The sequence below is a fragment of the Saimiri boliviensis genome, chromosome 11, assembly GCF_048565385.1.
Source record: "Saimiri boliviensis isolate mSaiBol1 chromosome 11, mSaiBol1.pri, whole genome shotgun sequence".
Taxonomy (NCBI): domain Eukaryota; kingdom Metazoa; phylum Chordata; class Mammalia; order Primates; family Cebidae; genus Saimiri; species Saimiri boliviensis.
Window position 1 is genome coordinate 41,862,821 of NC_133459.1, and position 14,176 is coordinate 41,876,996.

General features: G+C 45.2%; 1 protein-coding gene across 2 annotated transcripts; it reads left to right on the forward strand.

Annotated features, from left to right (window-relative positions):
- Nucleotides 1–2,063: 2,063 nt before the first annotated feature.
- Nucleotides 2,064–10,896, forward strand: CFAP144 (cilia and flagella associated protein 144). 2 transcript variants are annotated; one of them, XM_003936963.3, is made up of 4 exons: nt 2,064–2,248; nt 4,891–4,950; nt 7,627–7,730; nt 10,703–10,896. In XM_003936963.3, exons 1-4 carry the CDS (start codon nt 2,116–2,118, stop codon nt 10,811–10,813), a joined length of 408 nt encoding a protein of 135 aa, XP_003937012.1. In that variant the 5' UTR covers nt 2,064–2,115; the 3' UTR covers nt 10,814–10,896. The 2 variants fall into 2 exon arrangements, with proteins under 2 accessions (XP_003937012.1, XP_074236768.1); XM_074380667.1 differs by lacking the exon at nt 10,703–10,896 and having other exon boundaries at nt 7,627–7,893.
- The last annotated feature ends 3,280 nt before the right edge of the window (nt 10,897–14,176 follow it).

The window sequence follows — 14,176 nt, forward strand, 5'->3', positions numbered from 1 at the left end:
CACAGAATCACACCAGAGCAGTGAGGAAGGACTCTCTCTTCAATAAGTTGGTGCTGGGTCAACTGGATACTCCTTTGGAAAGAAAATATTCAGCTAGATTCCCACCTCACGCTGCACTTGAAAATCAATTTCAGGTGGAACACAGATCTCACTGAGAAAGAGTAAAAGAACAAATCCTCTTAAATATGAATAGTTCTGCCCACAGATGGCTATGGAGCACTTGAGATGTGTTATGAAGTATAAAACCTGCACTGGATTTGAAATCAGTACGATAAAACAATGTAAAATATCTCAATAATTTGTATATTCAAACACTGAATAATTGACAATTTGCATATACTGAGTTAAATATCACACTATTAAAATTGGTTTTATCTAATTCTTGCTCTCTTAATGCAGATACTAGAATGTTTTAAACTACATGAGTGGCTCAGCTCATACTTTCATGGAACAGCACTGCTAAAAAGTAATATAAAAAATAACTTCAGGTCATCAAATTAGAAAAAGATGTCTTAAATGAAAATTTAAAAGCAATAATCATAAACGAAAAGACTAATATATTTGACTACATCTAAATTTTGGTGTCGAAAAGACACCATTAAGAGACTAAAATGGCAAGTCACACAGAGGGAAAATAAATTTGCAGCACATACAGCCCTCAAAATAATACATTAAGAACTCCAACAAATTGATAAAGACAAACGATCCAATACCAAAAAGCTCAACACCGTGTTCCAGACTAAAAACATTCTGCAATGAGTGAATGAATGAATGAAGTACTGAGTGGGGAAGAACACAGTCTTCAGTCAGTATTTAGGTGCTTACTAAAACCAGGGGTGGCTTCTTTCTCCATGCTAGACCTACTTTTGATTCTTTTTAATTTTTATTTATTTTATTTTTTTAGATGGAGTCTTGCTCTGTTACCCAGGCTGGAGTGCAATGATGTAATCTTGGCTCACTGAAACGTCTGCCTCCCAGGTTCAAGCAATTCTCCTGCCTCAGCCTCCCGAGTAGCTAGTATTATAGGCAAGGCCATCATGCCTGGCTAATTTCGTATTTTTAGTAGAGATGGGGTTTCATCGTGTTTATCAGGCTGGTTTCGAACTCTGGACCTCAGATGATCCACCCGCCTTGGCCTCCCAAAGTGCTGGGATTACAAGCGTGAGCCACCGAGCCCGGCGATTCTTTTAAAATAAACTACATTATTTAAGATATCTAGAAGACTTAAATTCACAGAAACAAAAAATCAAATGACAGGGGCTGGAGAGAAGGGAAACGGGAAACTTGTTTAATGGGTGTGAAAAACTTCTGGAGATTAGTCTCACACAGTTTGAATATACTTAATACTACTGTACTGTAATACTTAAAATAGCTAGGATGGTAAAATTCTGTGCATTTTAAACACAAACATTAAAAATAAACAAACTATAAAGGCAACAAGTTCCTTCATTAGGAAATGTTTTTTCTGTCTATATTATCACATCGGTAATCTGGGCCACATTGGCCAGAACGTTTTCTCAGAGAGGAAATCTCTGGGTTTTTTGTGAGGTTTTGATTCTGGGCATTTGCTTTAAGGTGGGAGAAACTTCTGACGCCTTCCAAAAGGTTTTTTAGGAAATGATTGGCCAAGATGAGGTCCAATCATCTGTCCCTTACCTACTGGGTCTGCCCCTTGCCGGGAAGACGTTTCCTGGCGGTAAACCAGCCGGGGCCTGAGAAGCTAGGGCAGGTGAGTCCAGTGCCAGAAAAGGGCGGGGTGCGAAATAAGATCCCGACAGGCGGGCGCTGGGCGGGGCGATGCAGGCAGGGGAATGGGCTGGCCGAGTGAGACCACCGGGCAGCGCTACCCGAGCGCTGTTGCCCGGAGACCGCGGGACGCCGTTGCCTGGAGACCGCGGGGAAGCGTTGCCTAGAGACCGTGGGGAAGCGTTGCCTGGAGACCGCGGGGACGCGTTGCCTGGAGACCGTGGGGAAGCGTTGCCTGGAGACCGTGGGGAAGCGTTGCCTGGAGACGCGGGGACGCGTTGCCTGGAGACCGTGGGGAAGCGTTGCCTGGAGACGGCAGAAGGCCCGGGACGCAGGTAAAGGCCAGAGGGCACGGGACAGCCCAAGGCCATGGCACGACATCCAAGCGAGAAGGTGATTCCAGATGAGGTCCATCAGAACCAGATCTTGAGGGAACTGTACCTCAAAGAGCTGCGAACCCAGAAACTCTACACGCAGTATCACGTGAATCCCTTCCGCAAGAGTGAGGGGCGCGGCGGGGTGCGGGAAGGGCGAGAGCGGGAGGGCACCGGGGAAGGAGGAGCACTCCGAGCCTTGGGGTGGGAAGGCTGTCCCAGCAAAGAAGACTCTTTCCCCAGCACCCGCCCCCTTTCCTAGATTTCAGGAACCATGACTTTGGAGGGGCCACATCATTATCAGATGCATTCACTACATTAAAGTTCATGCGCATGACGATTAAATCTTTTAGTTGTAGGAAAAAGAAGGTTGTATAGCTTTTTATGATTTTATTTTTGAAGGAATTTTTCAGGCTGTTTGTGTTTTGTTTTTGTTTGTATTTGGGGTTGTTTGTAAAAAGTGAAAGGTTTTTCTTCAGGCTTCTGATACTGTCCTTCGGAAAGTTCCTGGGTGCTCCCTGATAAAACAGCCCTACCCTCCACTCTTGTCACTGTGCGCCCTGCGGTCTGATCTGTCCTCTCACATCAGCTTCCCCTGAATGCCGCTGGGCCTGAAATGGAGCACTTCAGAGCCACACGGCCAAACCACCTCCCAGCTCCCCTTCCGGGACAACCTACAGGCACCTCACATACAGCAGGAGGAAAGCCAGGTTCATTCCCACCTTCCCCACTCTCTGCTGCTCCAGAATACCCTGTCTCTGCAAAAGGCCCCGATGATTCGCTCTGGTGATCTGGATCATTCACTCTAATGATCACTAGAAGCCTACGTGTCCTCCTCAAGGTCTCCCTCCCTCCACACATTTTAAAAAGGCACAGATCCTGCTTATTAACGTTCCTCTCCCCTGACCCACCTGTTCCTGCCTCAATGAAAGACACCATCATGTATATTGATTCCTCTCTGCCTCTGCTCAGGTATTTTCATGCTCTAAGAAGCATCTCAAACTGCCTCTGCCTGCATCCTCACTCCTGAAGCCTCTGCAGGGCCCTCGTCCTTGCTGCCTGGATGGGGTCTGATGGACTCCCAACTCCTTCTCCTTCCCTCCAAGGTGGCCCCTCCGACCAAACCCCTACACTCTTGCTAGCTAGCGCTATGCTAGGAGGACTATTAGAGCACATCGATCCCACTGAAAATCCTTCTCATAGCTTCTGAGGTAAAATTTAAATCAATCAGGGCATAAGGCGCATTGGATCTGCCTCTGGTTCCTGCCAGCATCATCCCATACTCGTCTTCCCCACTTTACCCTGCTCCTTTAAGAAATACTTCGGTGCCTACTTGCACCAGCCATTACTGATGAACCCCACGCATACTCCTTTTCCCCTGCCATTTCTAAATATATGGATTTCCTAAATGCATCATATCATTTCGCACTTTACTTGCATAAACACTGTGGCTTCTTCCTGAATGTATCTCCAGCTCTGTGCCTGGTAAGTAAAGTCCACTTTGTTGCCTGGCTCTATAGAGAAAATGTGCTATCTTCACTTTCCTTCTAACTAACTTAGTTTTTTTCTGGAACCCCCAACCGCTAGTTTCAGGAAAGCAAATTAGTGTCCAAAGCCGTTCAAACTGGGTCCATTCTGACAATGGAAACAATCTCTTCAGGCAACCTTCACGCTCTCTAGGGAAAATGCTGTCTCCCAGCTCCTGTTGCTTAAGCATATGAGCCATTGGTGTAAAGTGAGATAATATTACAACTTGTATTGATTACTTTCATATATAAAGATGGAAATTTTCTTTGCTAATATACCGATAATAGTACATAAAGATCATGTAATTGTGCATCTATTAAGGGCGCATGCTCTAAAGTTCTTTTACTGGTAGGAGTTTGAGACAAGCAGCATGGAGGCCACTGGTTTCTATTAGTGTCTGCTCATTTCCCACTACTGTCCATCCAGCTCACTCCCCTGGACCCACTCTGGCTTTCTTGACGTTTCTCAAACTCCCCAGGCTCACATTCATATGTTTCCCACAGCGCAGCACGTTCCCTCACTTCATTCAAAACTCTGCTCATATGTATCTCCCTAGAGATACATCGCCCATACCCCAGGCCCAATGCCAACTCTCCATCCACGTAACCTGCCTTACTGCTCTCCATCACATTGATATTTGCCTGGTAATATATATATGTTTCTTGTCTGTCGCCACAAATAGTGTTAAAAGCTCTGGAGGCACAGGAGCTCTGTCTTGTTTACAGCCTGTTCTCCAGTGTATAGCAATTACGAGGGGGGTGGATGGATGTGGGTGCTGCTCCTCTGTTACCACGTGCCCTCTTGAGCATAGATCACTGCCTGGCAAACCTCTTTGGCCTTCCCCATAGGCCAGCACTGTCCAAGATAATTCATCAGTGATGAAAATGTTCTCTATCTTGGCTGCAGTCAAAACTGTAGCCGTTAACCGCATGTGGCTGTTGAGCACTGGCAGTGTGACTAATGTGATTAAGGAACTGAAGTGTTCATTGTATTTAACTTCAGTTATTCAAATTCAAGGAGCCGCATGTGGCTGGTGACCACTATTTTGGGCAGTTCCACTCTAGATTGTGAGGTTCTTGAGGGCCTTATCAAATCATGTATTATCCTAGCACCCAGGATAATACCTGGCATGGACCAGACATTCGGTGAGTGCCAAATGAGTGCCCTGTTTAAGGTGGGTCTTAGAGAGGGCAGGGAATTCATGTTTTAATCTGAATCTGTGATGCTGTTTTTTTTTTTCTAGTTCACACAGTCACCAGGAAGCCCATGTCTTGGCATGATAACCTGGAGGAACCTGCAGATGGTGAGTCCTGGGGTTTGAAATGCCATTGAGATAGAGCCCAGAGAGGCAGACTGGCTGGGGAGACCTCTCAGGGTAGTGATACCTTGGAGCAAGCATCAGAGTCCTCTGCTTTGATCCTAGAAATGGGGTTTTCACTAGCCAAGCTCGAAAAAAAGACAACAGACACTCAGACAGTCTGTGGCAGATAGAATAAAAAAGAATTTTTTTAAAAAATTAAATACAATTTTTTAAAGATGGACATATTCAACTATAACTGTCAAGCCAACTAATGTTCCTGCTGGCCTCAACATTGCTTTCATTCATTCATCAAACACGTTGGTGTTGCAAGCACAAGCTCTGAAGCCATGCTAACTCAGTTCTAATCCTGGTTCTGCTACTCATTAACTGTAGTATTGAGTAGGTTTTTCACTTCTCTTAGCCTATTTCTCAGGGATGATGTGAGGATTAAACAAAACAATGCCAGTGCATAGAACAGTAGCTGGTACATGGTCCTCAGGAAATATTAGTCCCGTGGTTATTTTCATTATTAGGTAGTCTCTACGCTGGGGCTGGGTGGGGTGATCTTGTAGCATAATGAAGAAGAGAAGTAGACTTGGAAATAAGGAGACAAGTCAACAGGGACCATGAGTGCTGTGAGAACAGCATAGGAAACAGGTGCCTCGGTCAGGCAGTGGAGTTCTGGGAAGACATCTTGGAGGAGGTGACCACAGGGTGAGGTGGAGAAGATTGTGGAAGAACATCCTGAGTTCTATAGAAAGGTACAGACGTGGGAAACACGACTGCAAGTAGTCTGGCATGGCCATAACATACAGGTGGAGAGAGGGCCCTATTTGGGAATGAGGGAGGAGGGATATTTGGTGGAAAACCTGATCCCTCTTGGAAAGCTTTCCTTCTTCCTCTCTACCTTCCTTGAGCAAAATTTGGTGAAGGAGGGATGACCGTGGCTGGGATGGGAAATGAGGGAGCAGAGGATCTCAGAGCGTTATGAAGGAGGCAGACAAGTCAACAGACTAATAGAGGGGTGGTCACAGGCAGTAAGGTGTTATCTGTAGTGCACTCTCCTGACTAGGGTAAAGGGTGCAAGCTGAGAACCTGCAGCAATAAGGAATAGAAGAGGAAATGAGGGACTGAAAGCCAGGCAGGAGTTAGCTGCTCTCTCCCCTACACAAAGGATGTGCCAGCCCAGTGGCAGCCCCTTGAGTCACCTTCCTTCATTTCATTCCCAGCCATCTTGCTGAGTAGATATTTTCCTCCCATTTCACAGATGAGTGAAGTATGGTCCAAAGAAGTGATGCCGCCTGGCAAGCCAACAGTAGCACTGACTCCAAAGCCAGGTTCATCCCACCGTCTGCCTGCCTCGGTGGAGACTTGATAGGGCAGGAGAACTGCGGAGCTGCAGATCCATCTGGTGTCGGCAGCCATACTTATTTAATACACAAGGATTTGACCTTACTTTTTTTTTAATACTTTTAAGTTCTGGGGTACATGTGCAGATTGTGCAGGATTGCTACATAGGCATACATGTGCCATGGTGGTTTGCTGCATCCATCCCCCCGTCATCTACATTAGGTATTTCTCCTAATGCTATCCCTCCCCAATCCCCCCACCCCCTGCTATTCCTCCCCTAGCCCCCACAACCCCCAACAGGCCCTGGTGTGTGATATTCCCTCCCTAAGTCCATGTGTTCTCATTGTTCAACTCCCACTTATGAGTGTTTGGTTTTCTGTTTCTGTGTTAGTTTGCTAAAAATGATGGTTTCCAGCTTCATCCATGTCCCTGAAAAAGACATGAACTCATCCTTTTTTTATGGCTGCATAGTATTCCATGGTGTATATGTGCCACATTTTCTTTATCCAGCCTATCATTGATGGGCATTTGGGTTGGTTCCAAGTCTTTGCTATTGTAAACAGTGAGGCAATTAACAAACATGTGCATGTGTCTTTATAATAGAACAATTTATAATCCTTTGGGTATATACCCAGGAGTGGGATTGCTGGGTCAAATAGTATTTCTATTTCCAGATCCTTGAGGAATCGCCACACTGTCTTTCACAATGGTTGAACTAATTTACACTCTAAACAGTACTACAAACCATTGCTCAAGGAAGTAAGAGATGACCTCGCTTCTTACAACGTTGCGTCTCGCTCTCTGTTGTGCTACACTGGCCAAACTCGCGCAGGCCTCGGGGCCTTTGCTCTTGCTGCCTGTGGTGTGCTCTTTCCCCGCTTCTTCCCAGGGCTGGCTCCTGCTTGGCATCCAGAGAGGCCTTCTCTCACCGCCCCATCTGCAGCAGCTGCCCTTGCCTGCACGTGACCCTTTGCCTATTCCTTTCTTCACAGCGCATATCCCTGTCTGCCACCGTCGCGTCATTTTGTAAACCTGTGTACTGTGTCCTCCGCCCCATCTAGACTATGAGCTCTAGGAGAGCAGGGACCATACTGTCACTCAGCACTGCATGCCCCGCGCCCAGAACCATGCCTGGCACAGAGTTTGAGCTCACCATGTATTTGTTGACAGATGAGTGGAGGGACCAGACACCCCTGTCTCGAGGCCTAGGCAAACCTCCGAGGCCCAGATGCTCTGCCTGGAAGGAACGATGTGGACGCAGGAAAGGGCACAGCACCAACCTCTGGTCCCAGAGCCTGACTCCTTCATAACTCGTGCCTCGTCTCCCAGCCAGGTTTCTGAATCTCATTCACCATGCTGCCCAGGGACCAAGGAAGAAGCACCCAGAGACACAGACTGAAAACCAGGAAGTTGGATGGTACTTAGAGCCCTTGGTAAGCCTGGCTCCTTCCTCAGAAAACACAAGGAAACACAGCGGCAATGTAGGTGGTGACCATAGAATAGGGCAGGGGCCCGACATGCCTGGGCTTGAATCTGGCTACCTCTTACCAACTGGGTAAGTTACTAAGCTCTCTTATGACTCATTTTAATTGTTGTAAAATGGAGCTATTACAGTACCTGTCTCATAAGCTTGTTATGAGGATGAAACGAGGTGTTATTTGTGCAGTACCTGGAACAGTGCCTGGCACATGGTAGACACTGCGTCTTTGCTGCTTAAATAACGGTGCTCATGACAGATACCTGAGTCAGCTCCATCAGGTATCAGCAAGGTGGTCGTGGGTGTGCCACTCAGTATCTCTGAGTTCTGATTCCTTATCCATAAAAAATGGACATATGGCTGGGCGTAGTGGCTCATACCTGTAATCCCAGCACTTTGGGAGGCTGAGGCAGGCAGATCACCTGAGGTCAGGAGTTCAAGACCAGCCTGGCCAACATGACAAAACCCCATCTCTACTAAAAATACAAAATTAGCCAGGCATGGTGGCACATGCCTGTAATCTCAGCTACTGAAGAGGCTGAGGCAGGAGAATCACTTGAACCCAGGAGGCGGAGTTTGTAGTGAGCCAAGATCCCACCATTGCATTCCAGCCTGGGCAACAGAGTGAGACTCTGTCTCAAAAAAAATTTAATTAACTAAAAAACTATAAATAAATAACATTTTAAAAATAAAAAATTTAAAAACATAAAAAATGGACAAGTGAGTAAGGGTCCTCTCCCTGTTCGATTGGAAGGGCACAATTAGCCCCTTTAGCACACAATCACCCTCAGGAATACAGCACTTCTGTTTTTAAGGGAGAAATGTACAATATAGAATACATGAGTCAAAGAAGTTTCTGCCATATATTGGACAAGTCTTTAAATCTGCTTATGTCTTTGATCATGCAGAAGGTTTTCATTTTTAAGTCATCAAATACACCACTCATTTTCATTATGGTTTCTGAGTTTTGTGCCTTGCTTAGGAAAATCTTCAACACCCACATTACCAAGCAACTATTATATATTTTTCCCTAGCTTTTTTTTCCTTACTTCCTCTTCACTCTTTTTTTTTGGTATTTACCTATGTATGTACACACACGTATATATACATATATACACACCTACAAGGAGGAACTTGGTACAAAGGGAGAGATGTGGTTAGAGAGCTGTAGAAGATAACCATTCAAAGAGAAAGAGGAGGTGGGGCGGTCCAACATGAATAAAAGTGTTAAAATACGTATTCAATGACAGTTATTGAATATATATATGAATAAGGAACCAATAGTCGATGATTGTTAAAAACCAGAAGGAATGGTACTGAAAGTGCTAGTGGAAAAAAATAAATTTAAAATTTAAAAACCAGAAAGAAGACTTTTTCAAGTGAGGAAACTACTGTGAAAGGCATCGGCATCACTACAGGGTTTTGCGGTGAGGGAGGGAGGGAGACTGGCCTCAACTTTGACAGCAGCATGCGCAATTGCGAGTGTGTAGCCAAGGAGCAAGGTCAGGGTCAGTGATGGAAAAATACTAGGAGGAAACATCAGGGGGAGGGGCAGATTCTGGCTAACTTCCACCTAACAGGGTGCTTGCTGAAGGCAGGCCAGCAGGATCAGACATCACCTGGAGAGTGGTGGAGAATGAGGAACCCAATCAGATATCAATGGTGATCAGACGTTAAAGGTTGGGGGCTTCTGGTTAAATCACCTTAGCAGGATTTTTGCTAGAATTGGACAATGCAGAGGAAATGGAAATCCCAACATCACACCTAGTTGAAAAGTACTTTAGGGAGCCTGAGTAGAGTTTGTTCAAGGAAAGAATCTTTGCTGGGGAGAAGAAAGGTTGTGAAGGAAGGAGTGTTGGCATGAAGATAGAAATCAGCCAAGACAGATCATGAAGCAACTTAGAAAAATATTGCAACACACAAGTAAATTAACTCACCATTCTTCATTTTGTTAAAGAGTAAAGACCTGGCTCACACAAGTACAAAGTGTGCATGTGGAGATGTTGCATTTTGACCCTCCAGGACACATCTCATGCTTACGGTGACAGGAAAGACAAGTGTGGCCTGCCCTGCTGGGACCTTCGTAGGCTCTGCAGATCACAGACTGCATGTATGTCCAGATCAGTGAGCAATCTGGAGTTGCAAAGGGTCTGCAAATACTCCATGCTGTTCATCGTGATAAACCTGGGGACAGTGCCATCAAAGGGCACTGCTAGCATAGAAAGAAAGTATACCCCAAAAACCATCAGATGCAGGTGTTGCACAACCAAAAGAGGTAATTAAGTTGGAGCTACAGAATGAAGTAGTTGGGGCAGAAGAGGCTTGATCAGCCACAACCTGAAGCTCCCTGCTCCCTGGCAGGGTCTCACCTTGGATAAACAAGATACCTCCAACCTCAGTACTGGCACACTGGCAAAGCCAGACTCAATGACCATCACTTAGCCTCTCATCTCCTGGTAACATTTTCTGGAAATACATTTTTAAAATTATTTGCAAGGTGTAACTTCTATAAGACTGATGTGTCAGAGTGCTGACTTTTACTCAGGTTCTACATAACTCCTTAAACAAAGTCATTCTTTCAACACATACACATTGAATACCTAATGTGCGCTGGGTCTTGCTCTAGGTGTTGAGGATACACTAAGGCAGATACAGCACCTCCCCTCATGCCGTGTTCATTCTAATGGGGGAAACAGTCCGCAGGTGTGGACTTCAAGTCAGGCAGTGGGACAGGAGGGGTCATAGCTGTGCGCGGGTTATTCTCCTCCCACTTCACAACTCTTTTGATGGACATGTGGTCATCTCCATCCACAATGCAGCCCAGGTTGGGAGAGTGGAGCCTGATAGAAGCCAGGTCCGTTGACTCCAAACCCAGGTCCTCCTGTGTCCTCACAGGCTTCATTCTGAACCTACATCCTCCTTTTCTAGGTCAATCCAGAACGCCATGACCGCAGGCTGAATTACTTCAGGGTCTGCAGTGACATCATTCTGTACAACGCAAAAATGTGGGGCTTGGGAGAAGATGATCGCCACAAGTAGCATCCCAGCGGAGAAGCCCATCTGTGGATGTAACGCCCTAAGTGTGCACAGCCCAGAGAAATAAAATATTACTTTAAAGCCAAGTCTCACTTTTCTCATTTCTGGTCGAGTCCACTGGTTGAAATCCTTGTGATATAAAGCAATGTGAGAAATCAGATAAAGATGGGGAGCTAATTGCATACAATTGTTTGCTCTGCCTTCCTAATACTAATAAAGGATCACAAAGGGATACAAAACCCACCACTGAGAGAGTGGAAGGAAAATGTTACCAATAGATAAACACTGGAAGTGTGTTTAGGAGATAGAAAGTTGATGGAAAAGGATGGCAGGAACCACTAAATGCAAGCTGATGGAATGCCTCTGAGCACAGCGTTTTCCAGAACTCTAGGTAGAGGTTCAGGACTCTGAGACAGAGTGGGATGTGAAGGAGAGGACTGAAATTGGGCATGGGTAGGACTAATCACACACACACACACACACACACACACACACCAGGAGCCAGGTTTATAACATCTCCCCCGCACTAGAGGCTGGGAGATTATTCTTGGGGAAAGAGGAGAATCCCAGGGCTCAAGGATACTAAAACACAAGGTATGAGCCAGGCATGGAGCTGAAAACAATCTGTGAAAATCTACAAAAAGAAGGCTGAACCACTAGCCCAGGTGCCCACCCACACATATACTACATTATTACCCTAGGTTTCAAGATGGAGTGTTCCCCTCTGGAAAAACAATGAAACTTCTTTAGAGACAGCCCCCTACCCCCATAGTACCATCTGAGAGACCTTTAAGGAATGAGGTGGGGAAGTCAGTTTCCGTTTCCCCTTCCTGCCATGAACCATTCTTCCTGGACCTCATCCTGCTGAGCTAGCACCTGCTTCAGAGCTGCAGCCACCTCAGCTTCCGCTCAGCCTCTGCATCTTCTGTCCCACCTCTGCATGGCTACGTGGGTCACAGATCTCTGTAGAGTGAGCAAATGACCGGGTGGGGCTATGTTAGCAGAAATCTGGTCTCCCGCACCCCTAGGTGCTGCACGTCCCTGAGGAAAGGGTGGAGGGCACGAGGAATCCAATACCATCTCTTCCTCATGGAGCCTTAGCTTCTTAAAGAGAATGCCAAGGAGGGGAGTAGGTGGAAGGAAGGAAGTCAAAGGAATCCTTACAGAAGAGCCAGCAGGAAAGGAAAGTGATCTAGGAACTGATCATAAAGATGTCATTGAACCAGGCACTGAGGCTCAAGAAGAGGAGAAATAAAATCACAGAGGCAACTCACAAGATAATGGAGCAGGCAAATGAAAAGAAGCGTGCTGCCTCTGAAGCGTCAAATGATGAGTTCCAGAAAGTGAGACTTGTTCCCAGCTGCCATCAAGCTAGATCCTTTGTTGGCTGTTCTTTATGCCAAGGGAGTTCTTATCTTTGTAAAACTGCAGAAGCCAATGTTGCCATCCTACATTGCTATTTAAGCCATAGAAAACCAGAACATGAGCATTTTGGCATTTTTTAAAAAACTAAAGTTAGAGAAACTAAAAGTTAATGTCTAAATTTTAACATATAGTGACCACTTTGGCTTTTTCTTTGACCTGGGTGGATAAAGAAGAAACTGTTGAAGATCCTTTATTCCTGGCTGGGCGCTGTGCCCCACACCTGTAATCCCAGCACTTTAGAAGGCGGAGGCAGGCGGATCACAAAGTCAGGAAATTGAGACCATCCTGGCCAACATGGTGAAACCCCATCTCTACTAAAATACAAAAAAATAGCCAGGTGTGGTGGTGCACGCCTCTAGTCCCAGCTACTCAGGAGGCTGAGCCAGGGGAATCACCTGAATCTGGGAGGCAGAGATTGCAGTGAGCCAAGACTGCACCACTGCACTGCGGCCTGGCAACAGAGCAAGACTCCATCTAAAAATAAATGAATAAATAAATAAATTAATTAAAGATCTCTTATTCCTGAGTGAGGGAGAATGCATCTAATGACAAGAAATCATTGTTCATTATTTAAAAAGAGTTAGGTATATTTTGTCTTGGGATCTTGATGTTTCTTTTAATTCTTCATTTGCGAAGAATGGCCACAGACCCTCCAATATATAACAGGGTTTGGTTAAGTATGGACACCCTGAGGGCAAGTCTCAGCAAATTCACCCCATTTTATATCACAAAAGCCCAGATACAGAAATTCAGAGTACATTGGTGGGCAGCAGTGAAATCCTGCATTGTGATATAAGGTAAGATACTTGTAAATCCTGCATATAATCTTGATTCTGTTTTTTAAAATGCAAGTGAAATGCTGTGCATTGTTTTTATGTCAGAATAGAACAGGTTCATTTTCCTTTTACACATCAGTTGGAAATTGCCTTTCCATGAGCTGATCCATAATTCTTATGTATCCATTCTGCTTGTTTTCAATGTTCTTTTAAAATTTTTGTTGGGCTAAAGAGCCTTTTCTCTGGTGTCATCATAGCTACCATCATCTACAACAGAACTGTACATCTAGTACTGAGAGTAATTCAACCAGCAATGTGTAAGTAATATACAGTATAATGATCAGATATAATATCTGATTGGCCAGAAGAGTTAGTTTACATGTGTGCAGTTGAGGTCTAATGACTTCCAATTAAACATCTTAGACCAGGCACGGTAGCTCACACCTGTAGTCCCAGCACTTTGGGAGGCCAAGGCGAGTGGATCACCTGAGGTCAGGACTTCAAGACCACTCTGGCCAACATGGTGAAACTCCATTTATACTAAAGCTACAAAAATTAGCTGGGCGTAGTGGCATATGCCTGTAATCCCAGCTACTTGGGAGGCTGAGGCAGGAGAACCACTTGAATCCAGGAGGAATTGCAGTGAGCAGAGATTGCACCATTGCACTCCAGCCTGGGTGACAGAGTGAGACTCCATCTCAAAAAATAAAAAACAAACAACAAAAAACCATCTTATACCAAAAGATTCTGGAACATTATTTGACATCTAGTCTTCAATGTGAAAAAGGTACCTATTATAATTATACTTGAATTCATCATAATGAATAAATTTTCACAACAGCATAAAAAGTGGATTCATTGAGGCCGGGCATGGTGGCTCACGCCTGTAATCCAAGCACTTTGGAGGCCAAGGCAGGCAGATCACCTGAGATCGGGAGTTCAAGACCAGCCTGACCATCTTTAAAAAAAAATTTTTTTTAAAGTGGATTCGCTGATATGCAGAAAGGTGAGTCTAGTTTTGTGATCTGGTATAAATTATAAAATAGATTAAATGCCTGAATGTTTTCATCACAAGATTGTGCTCTGAAAGCAATCAATATGCTCCTGTAGACCTGCTCCTGCAAAGCAAGCAACCACGTTCTCTGCTTTCAGCTTCTTCCCAACT